The sequence below is a fragment of the Podarcis gaigeae genome (genome assembly GCF_964106915.1).
Source record: "Podarcis gaigeae genome assembly, chromosome: 4".
NCBI lineage: Eukaryota > Metazoa > Chordata > Lepidosauria > Squamata > Lacertidae > Podarcis > Podarcis gaigeae.
In genome coordinates this window covers 81483466-81503885 of record NC_139677.1, presented here as the reverse complement: position 1 = coordinate 81503885, position 20420 = coordinate 81483466, and the positions used below count along the sequence as shown (strand labels likewise).

General features: G+C 39.0%; 1 protein-coding gene across 7 annotated transcripts in view; it reads right to left on the bottom strand.

Annotated features, from left to right (window-relative positions):
- Positions 1-20420, bottom strand: part of FLT1 (fms related receptor tyrosine kinase 1) — a 147014-nt gene that overhangs the window by 71269 nt on the left and 55325 nt on the right. For all 7 annotated transcript variants that reach the window (XM_083736108.1, XM_083736105.1, XM_083736110.1 and 4 more), the window contains 7 exons: positions 16426-16550; positions 9289-9451; positions 9060-9196; positions 7051-7225; positions 6729-6846; positions 4699-4868; positions 4209-4365 (listed from right to left, as the gene is read on the bottom strand). In XM_083736108.1, the coding sequence (XP_083592234.1) occupies positions 4209-4365; positions 4699-4868; positions 6729-6846; positions 7051-7225; positions 9060-9196; positions 9289-9451; positions 16426-16550 (1045 nt within the window). The remainder of the gene's footprint in view (positions 1-4208; positions 4366-4698; positions 4869-6728; positions 6847-7050; positions 7226-9059; positions 9197-9288; positions 9452-16425; positions 16551-20420) is intronic.

Genomic DNA, 20420 nt, shown 5'->3' with positions numbered 1-20420 from the left:
CCACTGTCCCTCAGACCTTGTGGGGGGGTCAGACTATATTTTGGGGGGGGATGAACAAATGCAAATGAACCTATGCCCCACAAATAACCCAGAGATGCATTTTAAATAAAAGCACAAATTCTACTCATGTAAAAACACCAGGCAGGCCCCACAAATAACCCAGAGATGCATTTCAAATGAAAGGACACATTCTATTCATGTAAAAGCATGCTGATTCCCAGACCGTCTGAGGGCCCAATTTAGAAGGTGATTGGGCCGGATCAGGCCCCCGGGCCTTAGTTTGCCTACCCATGATGTAGAATATCCCTGTTATTCATGTTGGTAGGGCCATTGACTACATATAATAAAATCATAGAACTGTAGTTGAAAGGGACCCTGAGGATCACATAGTTCAACACCCTGCAGTACAGGAATCTCAACTAAAGCATCTATGATAGATGGCCATCCAACCTCTACTTAAAAACCTCAAATGAATGAGAGCACACCACCTTCTAAGGGAGTCTGTTCCACTGTCAAACAACCCTTACTGTCAAATTTTTTCTTGACGTTTAGTTGGAATCTCCTTTCTGGCCTTCCAGTGGAACCCTCCCTAAGGAACACCTGTCCATCAGACATCAAACAGATAAACAACTATTTGACTTTTAGAAGACATCTGAAGGCAGTCCTGTATAGGGAAGTTTTTAATATTTGATGCTTTATTGTGTTTTTATATTTTGCTGGAAACCAACCAGAGTGGCTGGGGCAACCCAGTAAGATAAGCAACATAAAGATAACAATATTATTATTATTATTATTATTATTATTATTATTCCTTTCGTTTGGGTCCACAGCAGGAGAAAACAAGCCTGTTCCATCTTCCATGTGACAGCCCTTTATATATTTGAAGATGGTTATATATCTCTGCTCGGTCTCTTCTTATCTAGGATAAACATACCCAATCCCTCAACCTTCCTCATACAGCTTGTGACTAGGGAAAGGATGCCAAAGGTGTGTCCAGTGAGTGTGCTGGATTTTCAGGCACCAATAGGACCAGACTATTACCATTATTTCATATAAACATCTACATTATTAGTGCACCAGATTTACATATGCTCTTACCTTTAACTAAACCAAGATTTGGAACCATCACCCTACAGGGTTGGCATGGTGAAAGCAGACACACACACACACACACACACACACACACACACACAAACAAATGATCTTCCATGTTTGCAGACACTCACAATTAAATTTGGGCAGGTCAATTATTTCTAAACACACACAATTAACACTTGTTCTTGTAATTTTGCATGCTTCATTAGTATTCTAAACTACATTGCCTCTCAACAACTACCCAAGCACATACTAATGATTCTGCCATTCAGTCTTTTCTTTAATGCCACTTTAAAATAAGTAGTAAAGATTTGTAATTAAACCGGCAGACTATGTTCATATTGAAGGTGTTAGGAATTTGACCATTTAGTCATAGCAAAGTAGTAATGCTGCTAAAACTTCAGCTGTATCTACAGTTCTAATACTTTATTAAACCAAATCCAAATGAAATAAATGGAGTTCCACAAGTACATTTACTGGACAGAGCTGTTGTTCATTTTGTTTGTGCATATGCAGGACATCTTTCTCACTGATTTTGCTGAAAGGGTAATCAAGGTAGTCTCTGGACCAAATTAGATGATCACAAAATATACAGCATGCAGCTACAAATTACATTTTTCTCCTGTAATTAAAAGTGGGAGAGGGGGGAAAGGTCCTACTTGAACTAATGGGAATTTTCCCCTAAGGCTCCTAGCTACACAGAAGAAGGGGTTATTATTTTGATTGCGCTGTGGAGGGAAAAGATAAGCTTGTCCACCCCATGTGCTTCCTTCCTGATAACAGTTAGCCTCCCTGTTCAAGTAGTCAAGTAAAGAAAAAAAGGCAAATGTGTGGCTGCATGCTATGAAGATTTAGTTTGGCCCTCTGTGGGAAAGTAGATGGAGGGACTGAAAGTTCTTTACTGATTTTGAACCCAGTTGGTATCTATATAAGATGTGAACTGATTTCATATCTGTTTTGTTCCTGTTTTACATTTGGTTTGTTTGTTTGTTTGTGTAGTTTTTCAAATTGTTCTTATAAAAGCAAATGTTTTCACTGTTTTTATTTCTGCAATTGTTCTCTATATGATTTTATTGTACTGTAAACTGCTTCAGGATGCCTGACGGGAAGCAATTCATAAATTAAATAAATAACACTATTACAGAAAATGGATGTTGTGGATGACAAGCGGTTCCACATGACTGATAAAACATCTGCACAGGATTCTCCACATAGATCGATGCTTGCTTGAAGATATCACCAATCAATCTGGTGATAATATTGTAACTGCAAATCAACTTAATGAACCCTTTGCATAGCTACTAAATTTTTCATTAGGAAGCAATTGTTATAACAGATAGAAAAAAGTTGTTCTAGCATGAATCCCCCTGCTAATCTATTTGTTTTTTGTAGGACATGCTTCCTAAAAAGAACATTTTGGAAATGGAGTTGATGCAAAGCATTTTTTTCTAGATCTTATGCGAGATAAACAGGTCAGTGTTCAGATCACTGGTAATCTCACATAGGCTGATTTTATTCGTTTTCCTGAGAATCCAAGTCTAGCTGGGCTCTGGCTGATGTCATTCAGGGCAAGAGAGTGACTTTGGGAAACAGAAAGCTCTTTCAAATACTTCTGCAGAAGTGAAGACCACACCTTTATTATCTCAGGACAAACATGTGAGGAAAGTTCATCTGTTGTGAAAACATGAAACTACAGCTAGTGCCTTTGAGAACATGCCCTTCTGATGAAAAAATAAATAAACTACAAGAAAATATCATAATAAGGACAGGCAAAAAGGAGGAAATGTTTCATCCTTTTGATCTTCATCCCACACCAGGGCTTTCAGCCTCAATGGATTTGTCTCTGAGAACAGCCACCCCCACCCCACCCCCACCCTGTCTGGGTTGCAAAGCACCCAATTTGAATAGACACTGAAGTGACAGCTGTCCAATCCCTATGAAAGTTGTGAAATCCTAAAGGTGTATGCAAGTGTTCCCACCTATTTATCCTGAAGCCTCTACAGGAATAATATGTGGCTTGGGAAGATTCTTGCCAAGACCTGTTTCTTTCCCGGGTTCAAGCTGGTGAAGAGTTCACCCCTCTATGATAGTATCATAGAGAAACCCAGTCAGATGAGCGGGGTATAAATATTATGATGATGATGATGATGATGATGATGTCAGGACCAGAAGGAGTGTCAGAGTACATGTTTCTTTCCCTTTTAGCCTCTGAAGCAATCTCAGGGATGAAAGAGATCCTCCCACATGGTTCCTGAAACTGTGAAGGGGTAGTCCCCTTATCATTTCAAAGGATCATATGGGTTTGGCTCCTTCCTTGCCTTGCTCAACACCGATCTGCCCCAGCCAGTATGGTAAATGGTCTGGAATGATTAGAGCTGTAGTTCAACAACATCTGGTTGGCCACAGGTTAGCCACCCTTGCTCTAAATGGAGGTGCTAAGCCATATTTAGTCCTCTGCCTCTCCAGAGAGCTCAGAGTATAGAGTGGAAATGTGTTGGTTCCTTCACATCCCAGGAGTGTGTCCACTTATGCATCATCAAAAAGAAGGAATTTGCATAAAATGTACAATAATTTAAATAAAAATACAATGCTTCCAATCATAGTGGAAAAGGTTGGAACCCATGTGCTTGCTCAGTCTGCTGACCAGGTTCTAACTGCTGATAGGCAACTTCAAGAACCTGTACTTTAAACCAGACTTTGACTGGACAACCCTTCGAATAGAGGACACATTCAAACAAGACTGTCCTCTGTAAAGTATGAGACATTGCCACCCTCCATCCCAAAAACAGCTTTACACAGGGCTGCTTAAGGGATAAATCTAACCTATCTATCATCAAACCATCAGAGTACTAGGTTGTTGAAGCCAGCTTCCTCCAGCAAGCCTCCAAGCTACCCAGTGCAGTTGGGCTATACCAGGGACTTCCCTTCTATTCTGTCAGGGAACATCCTACATATGCAAACTATAAATGCCAATGCCATTAATTCAAAGTACGATTTGTAGCTTTATAACCACAAATTGCATAACATGAGTTATAAATATTGAAGGAGACTTCAGACAACAACATAGAAGGCTAATGGCAGGGTATTGCAAACAAGAAACTAAAATGATCTACCTTGCTGAGGAATTTGTCTGTTGACAAGGTTGCCAGGTCCACTTTATTGTAGGTTGAGGATTACCATAAACTATGCAAGTTAGGATTTGCTTACTTCCCACTTGATGAAGATTAGAACCAGGAATTGAAGATACTTCTTCATAGATCTGAGGTTTCACTGTAAAATAAAACCAGCAACACACACAAAAAATCAAATTGCTGAAACAACATGTACCTTATTATCTTTAAAGGTAAACAAGAAAGACCCTCAGCTCTTAGGAACTAATGCTGTTGCCAGGCTGAAGTTATTCCAATTAAGACTACAATCCTTATTATTGAGTTATTGGGTTGCCTTTGTTTTTGTTTTTATTATGTATTTTCTGTTTTTTTATATTGTTATTTTATGTTGTGAACCGCCCTGAGATCTACAGGTATAGGACAGTATGCAAATTTAATAAATAATAAAATAATAATAAATAAGTCATTAATATAAATTGTGTTGTCAACTTACCATTTATTCTCAGAGTGACTGTCAAGTTTTTATGCAAGTTCCATTGCTGAGTGCTCAGCAATATAGTGTACTTTCCTGCATCTTCTTCAGCAACATGTTTTATGATTAGTGAATAACCTTTAATTATATACCGGGCACACATTTCAGCAGCAGGTAACCCATCCTTCAACCTATTAAAAGACAACCAGAATTCATAATTCTGCAACTATTTATGTATATTCCACAGGAAGCATCAGTCAAATATAATCTGTGCTCAAGAAGCAAATTGGGTCCCAAAGCTTATAAATGTTTTAAAACAGTAACGTGTTTTGGGGTGGGGGTGTTAATTACATCTTACAAGGAAAGGGTGGCTGTTGATGATTAACATTCTTCCCACACACCTCCTTAGTAACGTTTGGAAATATATATGTGTAATGCAAAGTTGTTGCATGCTGTATTTCTCCAGTCTCTAAAGGACGGCTAATAAATGAAGAGCAGTGGCAGGGAAACTAATTGCTCTCAAACTGTGAAAGAAGTCCATCTATACACTTTGCATATTCCAGAGAACACAACAAAACACACAGTGTAGATGAAATGCAAGTGTTAAAATATATGTGCAGCTATGCTAAAAAAAACCTCCAAAAATAATTGTGAACTAGTACTCTACATGCATGTAAGGAATTGTCCTATTCAGCTTGTAACACAGCATTTAACAGGAATGAATTCAACCACAGCTGCTGACATTTACAATTATTTAAACAAAAACAAAGATGAAAATGAGATCAAAACTGATAACATTGTTTTCTATTAAGATTATACCAAAGCACTCCGTGAAAGACTTCTTAAGATAGTGTGCAGAAGTTGTATAAAACAAGTTTAGAAAGAATGGGTCACCAAAAATAATTATGTCATCTCTTAAGGCCAAACTAAATGTGACATTAAATGTGTGTTGCTATCTGCCTGTCCCTTGCCACAGTGAAATACCAGCCTTTGTGGGGAGTGGGTTCCTGTGGTGGGATTGTGACAACTTTTATTACGAAGACAAATGACCTTACAATTAAAATGCTAATGGCAGGTGAAAGGCCTCCAAGGTTGCTTTTCAGGTTAAGATGGGTGAATCCAACACAGGGTCTGCCAGAGATTCATTTGAATCCAAGCTTGAACCTTAAACATTGCACGTGTTTGACTCATGCGCGATTGCGTAAACATGCAGCACCAGGAAATAATGAAATAAATTGGTTTAAATTGCAAAAAGGGCAAAAATGACCCCCAAAGAGTGGAGAAACTGCAAAAAGGATGCAAAAGAGTGGGAAAATGGCCAGCAAGCCAAGGAACCTTTGCAACTGCAATCCCATGAGCCTTTGCACCAAACTTTGACTTCTGTGGATGGTTGGAGTTTGTAGTTTCCGCATCATCCTCCAGCAATGAGGAAGACCAAGAGCCCCCACTGCCACCATTCATGCCATTCTGGTAAATGCTGCTGGTTTTTTAAAGGGGTTTTTAAGGGTTTCCAAAGGTTTAGAAGGTGTTTGCAGGCTTTTTAGATTGTGTTCCCCACTATATGCAATTTCACACTTATGTGCAGTACCCGAGAACATAACTCCCACCTAAGTGGGGAGGTGCCTGTATATTATACTGAATGCCACAGGATTTACTTTTGAATAAGCACACTTAATACAGTAACTGCAGTAACTCCCTGCCTTTGCCCCAAGACAAATATGCACTGAGGTTGCCATATTTCAAAAAGCTTAAATATGCTGAGCTTTTTGGGGGGCCAAAGTTGTTGGCATTCAGCGATTTCTATCCAGACACTATTTCCGATGGCCGGCTGTGTCCGGGAAATATGGCAACCCTAAGTGAAATAAACATGGCTACTTTGTAAGCTTTGAAAATATGCATATTAACAGTAACAAATAATTTATCCCAAGTTCATTTCAGGGCATGTTTATTCATCTTTTTATTTGGAGGTGCAATGTATAATCCTGAGCAAGCATGTTATATTTCCAAATAAGTAGCTTCTTTCTCTATGCAGAAAAAAAGTGTAATCCTACCATACAACCTCTGGTGCAGGAAACGCTTTCACTTTCATAGAAAGTCGATAGGACTTCTTGCCAGATATAACGTCCAGTACATTTTTTCTTCTATATTTCAAACTGATGAATGGTTTATCTTAAAAAAATAAATCAAATAATATTATGTGTTTAAGATAATAGTCTGGACAAGTATAACTGAAGCCACTTGATCACACAGATATAACACAAACTGGGACAGCAACCCTGGTCTTTTACACAAAAGTCATCCATCACTAAGTATTCAATTCATTGCCTTGGAATATGAATATCATACATTCTGCACAAACATAATGTTTCTTACCATAAATATGAACAGTTGTTTTAACTGTTCTCACAGATAGGCCACTTGTCACATTGCAGGTATACTCTCCTTTATCAATATCACGGACTTTATCAACAACAATAATACTGTAGAATAGATTGGGTTCATCGTTCCTTGGTATAATGCTTTTAGTTATGGTCCCTCTTTTGCTTGCCTAGACAGGAGAAAAATGTTTACATGGAAAAAAGGTATTAACACACAACTTCTACCTCACAGGGTTGTTGTGAGGGTAACATGGTGAAGGAGAGAGTCATTTATGCCACCTTGTGCTGCTTGGAGGAAAGGTGGGATATAAATATAATGATAAATAAATATAAAATAAAATAAGCTGCTGTTTGTGGTTTAATCAAGTAATGCAAATTTAACACTTTACAAAGCCCCATTGTGTTGTGTGTTTCACAATTTCAAACAGAGTCTACTTCGCTGCAGTTCAGAAGACCACACAACTACCGTATTTTTCTGTGTATAAGACTAGGTTTTTTCCCTTAAAAATAATGTAACAAATTAGGGGGCATCTTATACGCAGATATATCTCCCCCCATTTTCTTAAATCTGAGTCCCCCAAAATAGGGAGTGTCCTATACATAGGGGCATCTTATAGACAGAAAAATATGGTACTTCATATAGAAAATTAATTTCTGAAAGGGGCCCACATATCTATGAAAGAGAAAGATACTATATAGTATTTGTTATTGATGTCTAGCTATTAATTACACTAGTATTAACCTCATCTGATATACTAGCAACCAATTCCAATATTTGTAAATTTTAATAGCTGCTTCTCTCCAGGAATAACAGGAAACTGCAATGCTCACAAACAGCACAAAGAAGATGATGGACTCATAATCTGAGCATGGTGGTAAAGGATAGCAATCAGGCTGAGAGTTATTGGGAGTCAGCAGCCAGTATATTGGGTTTGACTGTGGCTATTCAGATCTTTGTGCAGCCATGAAGCTCAATAAGTAAGGCTTGGATATTCTCTCTAAATCTAAAAAGAGAGGATGGATAGAGGAACATAAAATGAGATTGTGATATTCTTGAAACATATGAATTGGCACCAGACACAGAGGATGTACTGTGGGCATCAGGTGCTTTTGGCATTAGAGGCTAGTAATTAAGTGACAATTTGACACTCTTTTCTTATGCTAAATCAATACTGTGGTAGGGAAGGTCCTGTTGGAAGTTAACTATGAACTGCTACCTTCCTCTAGCAGAGGGGTAGCCAATGTGGTGTCCTCCAGATGTTGCTGGACTCACAATTCCAATCAGCCCTAGCCAACATGACCAATGGTTAGGGGTGATAGTTGTTGTGCTCCAACAATATCTGTAGATTCAGTGGCTACTAAAATAACTATCATGACTTTAATATTCTTGCACAGAAATCAGATGGGTGAGCAGTTCCCATGTGTTTTTCACCAATGGCAAAGCTTAGCAAGGTTTACTTTGGATTCCTGACAAATACTTTTAAGTGGCAGCTGTTTGTGTGGATGCTCCTGAAATGGTGAGGTGTTTAAGCTCACAACTGCTGTTTAAAAATAATTGTTCACATAAAAAGTGAAATCTTGGACATATGAATTGTACTATTTTCTCTAAGGTTGAGTTGAAAAAGTGTCTGTTACTTCAAGAAAGATGGCAAAAATGTTTTCTTTAAAAAGAATGCTCTTAGTTGGTAATAAGTACCAACATCATGAAATCTAGTAAGTTTCATTCATTCATTCATCGGTTGTTATGAAATCAACATAAATGCATTGTGTAAAGCTTGCTTGGTCATTCGAGCAGGAAACTTTCTAGAAAAAGAGGTGCCAGAACTCCTCATGAACACCTCCTTCATTCTCTTAGAATGGCAATGGCACCATCCAAGAGGTGCTGGAACATAGTTCCAGTGAGTTCCAGCTGAAAAAAGCCCTGATCACGCCAAGGGAATGTAAAATATAGGAAGTTCCTCTTTTTTTGGAATTATATTTTTAGAAAAGAGCAAGAGTACCCACCTCACCAGGATAACTCCATGTGATCTGCACTCTTGTGTTCCAGGCGGTAGTGATTGTACAGTTGAGGACAAGCTTGTCTCCTTTTAATAACTTGACTGGTCTTGAGGCATTTAACCGGACACTATGGATTTCATTGTCTACACAATACATCAAGAAAGAAAAGTGAATCTGATGATTAATCAATTAAATAACTGGAAATTACCGACTGAGGAAACCAAAAGATACTTACTCATCCTGAATGTCAGGTATTTTGTGCTGTATTCATGGCCATTAATACTTGTTTCACAGCTGAGAAGGCCGATGAATTTATATGTTGCATTTGGTATTATAAAGCCCTTTGTACTATCCCAGATTATTGTCTTCCCATCAGGAATGATGTTAACTCCTGGCATCTAAAAACGAAATGAATTCATTACTTCTTTTTATTGTTAGGTGCTTCCCCCCGAAACTAATGAATGGTTAATTTATAAAAGGAATTTTAAAAGTTCCTGAACATAACTAAACACCTATATGAATATATTTACTCAAAGGGCTTCCAATAGCACTTTTGTCTCATAACATAAAAAAGGTGTAGAATGTGACTATTTCATGTTTCCCCCCGAAAAAATTTCATAATTCATAATTTTGCAATAGCAAATGGGATTGCTCAGGCTTTATTGCTATGCCACTGACTTCCTGTTGACCAAATGGTACTGTCAGAGAATGTTCTTCATTTGCAGATGCATGATCATCACATACCAGGACACTATTTTTGCCTCTAAATTGGCAATTGGGGAATTTTCTAATGTTGACAGCGGGTCATTCCAGAGAAGAAATAAACCTTGTAGTATGGGAATTTGCAAACACACACACACACACACACACACAGAGAGAGAGAGAGAGAGAGAGAGAGAGAGAGAGAGAGAGAGAGAGAGAGTTTTGACATGAAAACATTTCAAGAAGGAAATCCATCCTACTGTAATATATGGTGGCATGTATATTTGTCAGGCATGTCTGTGACATCACAGCATGACTTCAAAGTCACAAATGAGCACATGTGGCTTAGTATGCCCTAATGTTCCAAATTCCAGTGGCTTCTCTATGTAGAGCTAACTACAGAGGTTGGCAAGGCCTGCAAATGGCCTCAGAGAGAAGCAATATCCACCACTTGCTCAACTGTCTGTAAACTGGGCGTAGCCAACATTGTGCCCTCCAGATACTGTGGACTACAACTTCCATCATCCTTAATGGTTGGTCAGCTGGGGCTGATGAAAGCTGAAGTCTGTAACACCTAGAGGGAAACACATTGGCTATCCCTGCTATAGACTGTTATCTTCTCATGGCTTTGATTGAGCCAGAAATGGAAGCATCATAGAATCATACAGTTGGAAGGGACCCCGAGGGTCATCTAGTCCAACTCCCTGCAAATCAGGAATCTCAATGCATGGTTCCTTATCTAATTTGAAACCATACCGGACCCTGCTTGGCTTTGCAAATGTGCTAGCAGTTTTATTGCTGCACTACTGAACATGCTTATGCAAGATCTTAACTTACCCAGGCATGGCAAAGGTCAAGACTGCACCTAAGCACAGGAGACCAAAGTGAGGAAGCAAAAAGACACCACAAATTGTGCAGGAAGAGTATGCCAGCTTTCCACAAAACAAGGTGCTAGAGTAGGAGGGCATTGAGGTTGAGTGCCTTCTAGCTGCCTCTCTGCCCAAGTGAGTACCTGCTGTGTGCATACCAGCTATGTATTGAGTCATGCCACCCACATGAGGAAGCAACGTGGCAGCAGGAAAGGCTGTATGCCGGGCAAGCCTTTGTGTAGTTTGTGCTGTAGAACCAAGGCAGCAGCAGAGGCTGCACACCAAGGCACCCACGGAGGTGAGTCACTTCTGAATCTCCAGGGCACACACCATAAGAAATTTTATGCTCATAATGTTAATGAGGGGGAAAACTATGGTATTATTTTCAGCAACAGGCGCAGAAAGAGAGTTCAAAATGCTTATATACAGAGTGCATGGGGCAAGGGGCTAAAGATCATCTTTACACTCCTACCTCCCCTTTCACCGTAAATTTAAGAAATCTCTCATGTATGGAAACTAAAGATTGATTGCTGCTATACACAGTACAAGGGAACCTGTGACCCCCTTTTTAAAAGTCTAAAATCCATACACTATTGAAGCATAACAAAGATTTAAACAGATAGTATTCAGATACCTTACAAGTAATCTATTTAGAAGGCACTGAAGTGATGGAACCTGTCTTTACATTGGCTCTTTTGACTATTGCTGTTTTAAAAGGCAGTAAAACATTATTTGTTTTATTTTATTTGTTTTATTTTATTTATTTCATAAAAATTATATACCACTTGACCGTTAAAACCCCCTCAAAGTGCTTCACAAAAAGAATAAAACTATCAGTAAAAACCATAAAAGCAACTATTTACTGTAAGTCATTCAAAACATAAAACCAACAATAAACTAACAACAGATTAAAGCATATAACCCCCATTCTACACATCTGGGTAGGCTTGTCTAAACAAGAATGTTCATGTCAATAGCCAGGGAGTTCCAGAATATAGGTGCTAGCACACTAAAAGAACCCAATTATCTCAGGAGTGGAGGAGCAACTGGGATATAATGAAGGGACTATACAAGTTTAATTAATAATAATTATAATAGTGCAGCACCCAGCACTTAATCTGGTTGGGCTGCACCAGTTGTGGGCCAACTATGCTCCATGGTATGAAAAGAGGAGGATCTTAGCATCCATTGCTAGGGTAAAAATATATACACATAGGGGTGTTGGGACTGGTCACTGAGCTTGGAACTTTTGACTTAGACACTTCTGAATCAAAACCTAGAAATGTGCACTGATTGTGACAGTGAAGACTGCTAAGTATACTATTTCTTCTTTCATAAATTCAGTGATCATGGATCACAAAGCTCAGAGCTGCAAAGCAAGTCACCTCCCTTCATTCTATGTTATTTCCCTGACAGAAAAAAAAGTTTTAATAGAATGAACAACAATCACAGCTAAGACTAAAGTGACACAGTGGAATATACTTCCTTATCTTTACAGCATCTCTGCTAAGAAGCCATAATCACAATTTAAATGATGGGAGGAGTGTGTCCTGTACATACAAATACTTTCTGCCACTTTATAGCCTGCTGACTGACTTTCTAAAGTGTCTTGAATTCTAGAGAGCCTATTGTGCTTACTGTTGCCAGATATAAACATTTCCCTTTTGATCCTTCGACTGATTCATCATTGCATATACAGACAATGACAATAAGAGGCATGCACAGCCCACTGTTTCAGGATATTCTGTCGAAGATAAAGTTTCCACCAAAGTCATGAATGTCTGCAGGAGGATTGGGAGGCCTTCATTTTATAGCGCAATTGTTAATGCTGACTTAGCACTGGTGGTAGATGCATTGGGAGGAAACGTTCCCTTTGATTTAATATGTACATCTTTAGGAACACTGGATCCATGAAGCTCAACATTATCTACCCTGACTAGCAGCAGCTCTCCAGGGTTTCAGGCAGGGGAGATTCCAAGCCCTATCTAGGCCCTTCTGCACACAAGGCCTTTCTGAGCCTATACCCTTCTCTATACAAGGCAGATTCTCTGCCATTGAGATACAGCCCTTTCCCTTTATTTATCTAGCTGGGCTGGAGAACCTGTGGTGCTCCAGACTTTGTTATACTCCAAACACCCACAATCTCTGACCACTGGCAAGGTTGGCTGGGGCCGATGGAAATTGAACTGGGATGCAAACAGGATTTTAAGGATCCAGTACAATGTATGTGGTTTGGTCCTTCTCTCTACCTGCAAAGGAGGATGCCAATTTGCATAAAGTTTGTATGTGCTTTGTGCCACATGCAAATTTATGCAAATCTGCATTTTGAGGGGACAGAAGTCACACACAAGTAATAAGATGCTTGAAAGACAGAAGGTAAACAGATGAAACATCACCATAACTGCACTTCCATATTAGGAAACGTTTAGTCTATTCAATTTCTGTCTGCCACATAACTGTTAAGACATAAAAACCATATTTCTCCTACAATGTAAGTCCCAAATTGTGCAAAGTTCTCAGGTTTCATGAGCTGGAAACCAGTTATGTTACTGCAGGACTTTCCACCACCAGTGCAAGAACAGGAATGATATTTCAGATTGGGGGGTGGGCGGAAAGATTTACAGCAACCAAGATTCAGGAGAGATGCCCGTGCTTGGTTAAATTCAAGATTACATTGTTATATAGCACACAGCACATTCCTATTATAAGAGCATTTGCTGTGGTTATTTATTTATACTTCATAACTATAGCAATGTTATCAGCATTGGACAGTCTCCCTTTTCTTTTGTTTTCCTGAGCAAAAAGGCTTTGAATCTTTCACACAAATATACCTACTTAAATGTTTATCTCAGCAGCAACAATCTACATCCCAAGTTGCTAGCACAATCAACTTAACAGCCATTACAGTTGTATTTCTCTAAAAAAGAACCAACACAAACTGGCTCACAACAATGGACTGCATTGCAGTTTAAATAATTCACACTCTCTCTACCACAGTTTTTACTTGCAACACAGAAGGACTAATGAAGGACTTTATTGGCATTAAAAAAAAAATTTAATCTTTACATTCTCAGAAAAAATATTATGAGTTGTAGCCAATGCTCACTAGTAGACAGAAAGAAAATAATAGGCAAGGCTAACTTAGATACAACAATTTCAGTGGGTTTACTTGGAGTTTGTATGTACTTTGTTGGATACAACCCAACATTTTTTGCATGAAATGACTTATCTGCTAAGCAAAGGATTGTTGCTCAGACAACTAAGAGGAATTCATGCTCTTGGTAGCTGAGGTTTAGAGCTATCTTTGCTGCAACTTTTTGCTTTGTGTGGACATCACAGTTACACTAAAATCCTGCATTTCTCAATTGTTTTCTCTGGAAAACAACCACTTCCTTACCAGAGCAAAGCAAAGAATGGCATCAAAATAAACCAGGAAGTCCTTTTTCCATTGTCTAAATTGATAGAAAAAGTAGCCACATATGCACCAGAGAAATCCATGACTTCAGAATGGAAATTGTATTAAGAAGGGACTTCCTGGTTTAGTTTGAAACCATTTCTTGGCCTTCCACAGTGCATTTGTCAGCCTAGTTTTGCCAAAGCATTCCATCAATCACAACTGTGATTTCACACATTGGCTAAAAATACTGCAAGGTGGGAATAGGGTCATTTGTCATGAAGCAATCATTGTATGTGTGCACATTTTGCTTCATAATTATTGTTATATATTAGAGAATTAACTTTAAAAATAAATAAAGTTCATTATCTAAGAAAGTGGTTCCCAATTAGGGGTCCAGGGACCCCTGAGGGACTGCAGAATGCACCCAGGAAGTCTGCGGCCCCATCCCTTGCCTTCCCCAACTATATTCTTTTCATTTTTGCATGGTAATATCACAAATTTTATGGTCCATTTTGAAATCGCAATGCAATAACAATTTTGACGTGGCAATACGCAGGAATATATTGCTCCTCACATGAGGGAGAGTATTGTGATTTATGTTGAAAACCAGATATCACTCAACCCTAATCTGTTTTTTAGTATACTTAAAATCCTTTGCTTATTAGGGGCTACCTCACATTTTGTTCAAAAAATTGCTTTGTGGAGGTAACTACCATAGAGTTATCAAAATTTTCAGAAGTAGGGGGTCCATGGCTTGGCTTTTGAAAAACGGCGTCCTCAGTAATTAGCTAATTAGAAACCACTGATCTAAGACCCACCCCCACTGAATCTGGATCCAGTACAGCAGTACCATCTGTATAAACACACCCTTTTTGTTGGGGGTTGAGTCCCAAAACATCTCAAGGGCTACAACTTCGAAAGGATGCATGCAAGCCAGCTGAAATCACTGGGTAAGCACTTCAGCACACTTAACATAATTTTAATAACTGAACCACCTATCTGTAAACTAAACCTCAATATATTTCATTGGCTTTTTGCTTGGTTTACTGAGTTGAAAAGCATTCAAACTTACTTTGCTTAATTTTTCTTAATTACCATACAGCTATGGAAACCCCCCATATAGATATTTCTGTGTGGTAAGGTGGGCAGTGCAATTTTTTTGTGACAAACTGAGAAGAAAATTTTTGAGGAGGCAGGGAGGGTTTAATGTGGGGGTGTAAAATCAACAAAAAGAAAGTTATTGGTTGAAAATTGTTAGCTAATGTGTCATGAGGTAAATATGAAGCTGCAGTTGATCCAAAAGTGGTCAGAATAAAAAGAGCAAGCTTATCCTGTTATTCAAAACAAGTACACAAAGCTTTTTAAAAAATATTTTGTCAAATAGCTTAAGAAACTCCCATGCTCTGCTCTGTGCTTTCACAGTTTCACTTGCTGGACCGCAAACAACTTGCTAGACTACAAAGAACACTATGAGAAGTATGTAATTTCTTAGGCATGTCTTCAGAAACTCTCTAGAACACGAAAAATATAAAAATAGCTCTCAGATGTTGAGACATGTGGTTGTGGGTAGTAGGTGTGATTGTATGCTATTCAACAGTGGATGTGTTTGGAGGAAAAATAAAATACACTTTTAAAAACTTTGTTATATATCCAGACTGATGGCTCCATCAGAAGTGAGGGACTGAAGTACAGACAGTGGGAGGATGGAGAAGTCATGGGTGCTAGAGAGCATTCAGTCATAGAATGAAATGGAAGCAGATGGAGCTGTGTCATGCAGTTACTTCAGCAGAAGGCTGACAGGAAGATGAATGTTAAGCCCAGACAACAAGATAACTTGCTTTTGTTTAGTGTAATAAGAGTTCAAATTGATTCCAGCGCATTTACATTTGACTATTTCCCCCCAGGTCTTCTGTTAGAACTATATTCGGTAAACTGTTGCAGTTGGATTATTGTGAAACAAATGGACTCCCCCTCTGGCTGAATGGCTGTTGTTCATTTATTTCCTCCTCTAGAGGGGTGTGGCAATCGAAAACACCCCATGAAATATCACCACAGAAATTGGTTCTTGCTCGCCTCTTTTTGATGCCTTAATACAATTTTCTGCTGTCCTCCTTGAGTCTGTCTACATTCTGCACAGCCAATTATTTTGCTTCTATTTGACACTAGTTCTTTCAATGGACGTAGAAACATTCACTATACTTCTATAAATAAAAACATTACTAAGCTGCATAAATTAGCCTTCCCCAGTCTGGTCCTCTCCTTATGTTTTGGCACTCAACACATGGGGATCAATGGAAGTTGTAGTCCAAAATATGTGGAGGGCACCAGGTTGGAGAAAGTTAGCATAAACACTGTATAACAGATGTAGGAAGCAATCCAGTTTTACTTAGCAAAATCCAAATACCATTTTTAATGTAACAGGAATATCTGGTACTGTAACTCTGCACGGGATGATAAGTTCTTCTCCATAAAAAACACGTATCATATCTGGCAGATCTCTGTTGAGCTTTACAAATGGACTGTGTGTGTCTGCAAAAAGAATAACAGAAAAATTAAGTCACAACAAATGACTTCAGTACACAAATGCAAACAAGACCATTATCCAGTAGAGAGTCATGGACACTTACACCCATTGAATTGTGGTTCATGTTGTTAAATCAGTATGGGACATATCTGCCAGCCAGAAAAATGGGCTAGCTTGAGGAATTTAGGTCAGTGTGTGAAACTGTGTAGCTGGAGCTATGCATAGACCTGAACAAGCCACATATTCAGTGGGAAGTGTTTAATGGTTGCAAACTCTTCACCACACAAGGTCACAATTTTGCACATTCCCTCCCCCGCCCCCACATCTGAGCAACAATGTTCATAACTAGGACTCATTTCAATATATTGAAGCCTTACAGCCAAAGGTTTTGAAATCCACCATATGCATCTCTACTTAATTTCTTTCATTGAGTTTATCTACTTTGGGAACTATATTTGCAAAACTATTTTTTTCTGAAAATCTATTCTGTGCTTTGCTATCCTATTCATCTATCTTCTGCCATATAGAGTATCTCACAATGCAATACTATACATGGGAAGCCTACCCAGTCAGTCAATTTTATTATGTCTTTGAGGTTTACAGCTACTGATTTTATTTCTATTTCTATGTCCATTTGTTTCTAATGTTCTACTTTATCAGTATTGTTAATGAATATTTTCTATTGTTTTATGTAAACCTCTTAGAAGTTTTGCTGACTTCAGTGGGGCTTACTCCCAGGTTAGTGGGTATAGGATTGCTGCCTTAGGTTGCTAATTGCTCTGCAGCTATTGTGACTGCCAAGGACTTCTTTGTTTGTTTGTTTTAAGAAGAAGGAGGACAAAAAAATTGCCTAAGTATCAAAACAGACTAACAACATTTCCTTTGCAATATGATCCAAGGAAAGATGAAAAGTTATCCTGCTTCTACAGTTGTAAAAGAAACACTTTTTTTTCTGTGCAGGGGCTACAGTTATAAAGGGGGGGTCACCAGCTCTTCATATCGCCAGTGAAATGCTACTTGTTACTACTCCTTTGAGACTCATTCATCCTTGTCACAAAATTAAAAGCTATTCTCCAAAACCAGCAAACTTTGCAGAGCAGTTTCCTGTATGTATAACCTGCAGGCCATTTTAAGTATGAGGAAGAGCTGCCCTAAAGATTGACCGTAGTGTCTGCAGACACAGTGTCACCACTGGCTGATGCCAATAATGTACTAGTGGGGGGAGGGGAGTCATCTTGAGCCTTGCATCCCTTTTAAAGAGAGTGACAGGAAACCAGTACAATATGTAAAGAACATTCTAACTTTAACGGATACATTCATGTCACCAGTTCCACACTTGAGGTGACAGTCATAGGCCACTGAATGACATTGTCTTTCTCTGACAATACTAATAACTGTATATATTCAAAAGTAATTTTCCTTCCGCTTACAAATCACAGCTACACATTTAAACACAAACAACCTTCCAGATAATCCCATGTTAATATATCTGTAGCCTTCTTTATTACCAAATAAAAATAAAAATAACAAAGTACTGTACTCAAAAACTTTGAGGGGAAGAACAACAGGGGCAATTTTGAAGAGATGCAACACATTTTTCTTTTCTTTTTTCTTCTGGATTTTTAAAAAATTCCAATGGGAGTGAAATAAATTACACCAGCTCCAGACTTTGCCACCAGTTCTGGAGTCAGATCATGTGTGCTTTGAATCCTGTAGACCTCTAGCCTTTGCCTACATACCTCCACCATGCATTGATTTTGCCCTCTCCAGAATTGGAGCTCTGACACTGGGCAGGCATGGGCTGTGGAGCTTTCCATACTCTCACAGAAGAGGCATACAAGGTCAGAATTCCCTCTCCAAGGGCAGGCCCCTCTCTCCACCCTTGGACAGGCAGACCCAAAGAATCCTATGGCCCTTGAGACAACCTCCAAAGAACCATAAGTTTGCAGACTGTTTATTAATTTTGTGTGCTTTTTAGTACAAATAAATCACTTTGTTGCTCACAGGTTACTGACCCTCCCACTTCCCAGGTGAGTAAATTAGTATATGTTGTTCACTAAATCAGAGTAGTAGGAGAAAAAGCAAAGAGGCAAGAAACTGAACTGTAAGAAACTGGAGATAAAAAGAAAGTAAGATAGGGAGCATTTTGACGGATAATAGATCTTCCAATTAAGTAACTATTAGATTTTCAGGCTCTAGGCAGAGGATTGTCATAGTCCCTATCATAAACTTTCAGGTATATCAGCCAGTTCAGCACTCTTCTTGACATCATCAGGGAGTTCCACTCTTGTTGTGAGCCCAGGGCCCTGTTTGCAGCCTAAAGCCTTCCAAATGTTTTCCTACCTTTGATTAAAAGGAATATGCATCACATTTTCTAGGACAGCAACTTTTTAATTATTTGTCTGAAGGCTTTTCATAACCTTTATTTAATTTCACTTTCCTTTCCATCTTAAAACATGGCTATAAGGGATATAAAATATTAACCCCACGGGTAAATTATTTCATTTAGAAGGAGATAGAACTCAAACTTGTATAGAAAAGAAAGGAAATTCTCAATGTTCGAACTTGGATGTTACAATTAAGAACTCTGCCTCCTATATAATATTAACTAAAGAGTTTTATTTTATATATATTAAGGTAAACAGTTATTGTACTGTATGCAAGAGGGAGGGATGTGGTTAAGTGCATCTATGGCATTAATTAAGCTAAGTCTGTGCTATTTTGAAAGGGAAGTGTGGTAAGTTGAACAAGTACAGATGAGTTTAGATAAGTATCTTTTGGCACTTTGAGGGTGATTGGCTTTCCTGAGCCTTGCCATTCACAGGATGACTGTTGAACTTGGGTGCAGGATACAGTGCACCATTGAGGCTAACCTGCCTTACCTTGCCAGAGTTGTGGGACACGAGGAAGAGGAGCTCAGGAAGGCTGACCTATTCATCTGAATGGGTGCGATTCAAGGAAAAGGGTAATGACTACTTATGCCCCTCCCACTGAGGAAAGGTGGCTCACCCAATTCAAGTAATCCTATGGGATTAAGAGTTCGTATGAGTTAAGCGTTAGGGATGCGGGTGGCGCTGTGGGTAAAACCTCAGCGCCTAGGACTTGCCGATCACATGGTCGGCGGTTCAAATCCCCGCGGCGGGGTGCGCTCCTGTCGTTCGGTCCCAGCGCCTACCAACCTAGCAGTTCGAAAGCACCCCCGGGTGCAAGTAGGTAAATAGGGACCGCTTACCAGCGGGAAGGTAAACGGCGTTCCGTGTGCTGCGCTGGCTCTCCAGATGCAGCTTGTCACGCTGGCCACGTGACCCGGAAGTGTCTGCGGAGAGCGCTGGCTCCCGGCCTATAGAGTGAGATGAGCGCACAACCCTAGAGTCTGGCAAGACTGGCCCGTACAGGCAGGGGTACCTTTACCTTTACCTTTATGAGTTAAGAGTTAGTATCCTAAACCTAGCCTTTAAAAGTTAGTTTCGAGCCACCATAATGAAATGAATGAAATGAAATGTGGCCCTAGTTGAAACCCATTTATCTGGAGTCTTGTCTCATTATTTCTAATTGTAAAACTGCTTGTAAAATTCAGCTGTGTCCTCAGGCCATGCAAACTTTTGTAACAAAGATTTCAAAGTGGATTTGGTTCACATGAAAGGTGCAAAATTAATATTCCGTTTTAAAGTCTTTATTAATCAGATGGGCATGCTGTAGGCAGTCAAGAATCTTTATTTTATGTTACTCATTAATCAAATATTAATATTCATTTTTATTAAGATGCTGGGGGAGAGGACACCCCCAAAATATGTATGAGAGAAATATGCAAGTGAATCTATGAAATGTAGCCAACATCCATGATTCTGAAATGGTACACTATCATCCACGGAAAG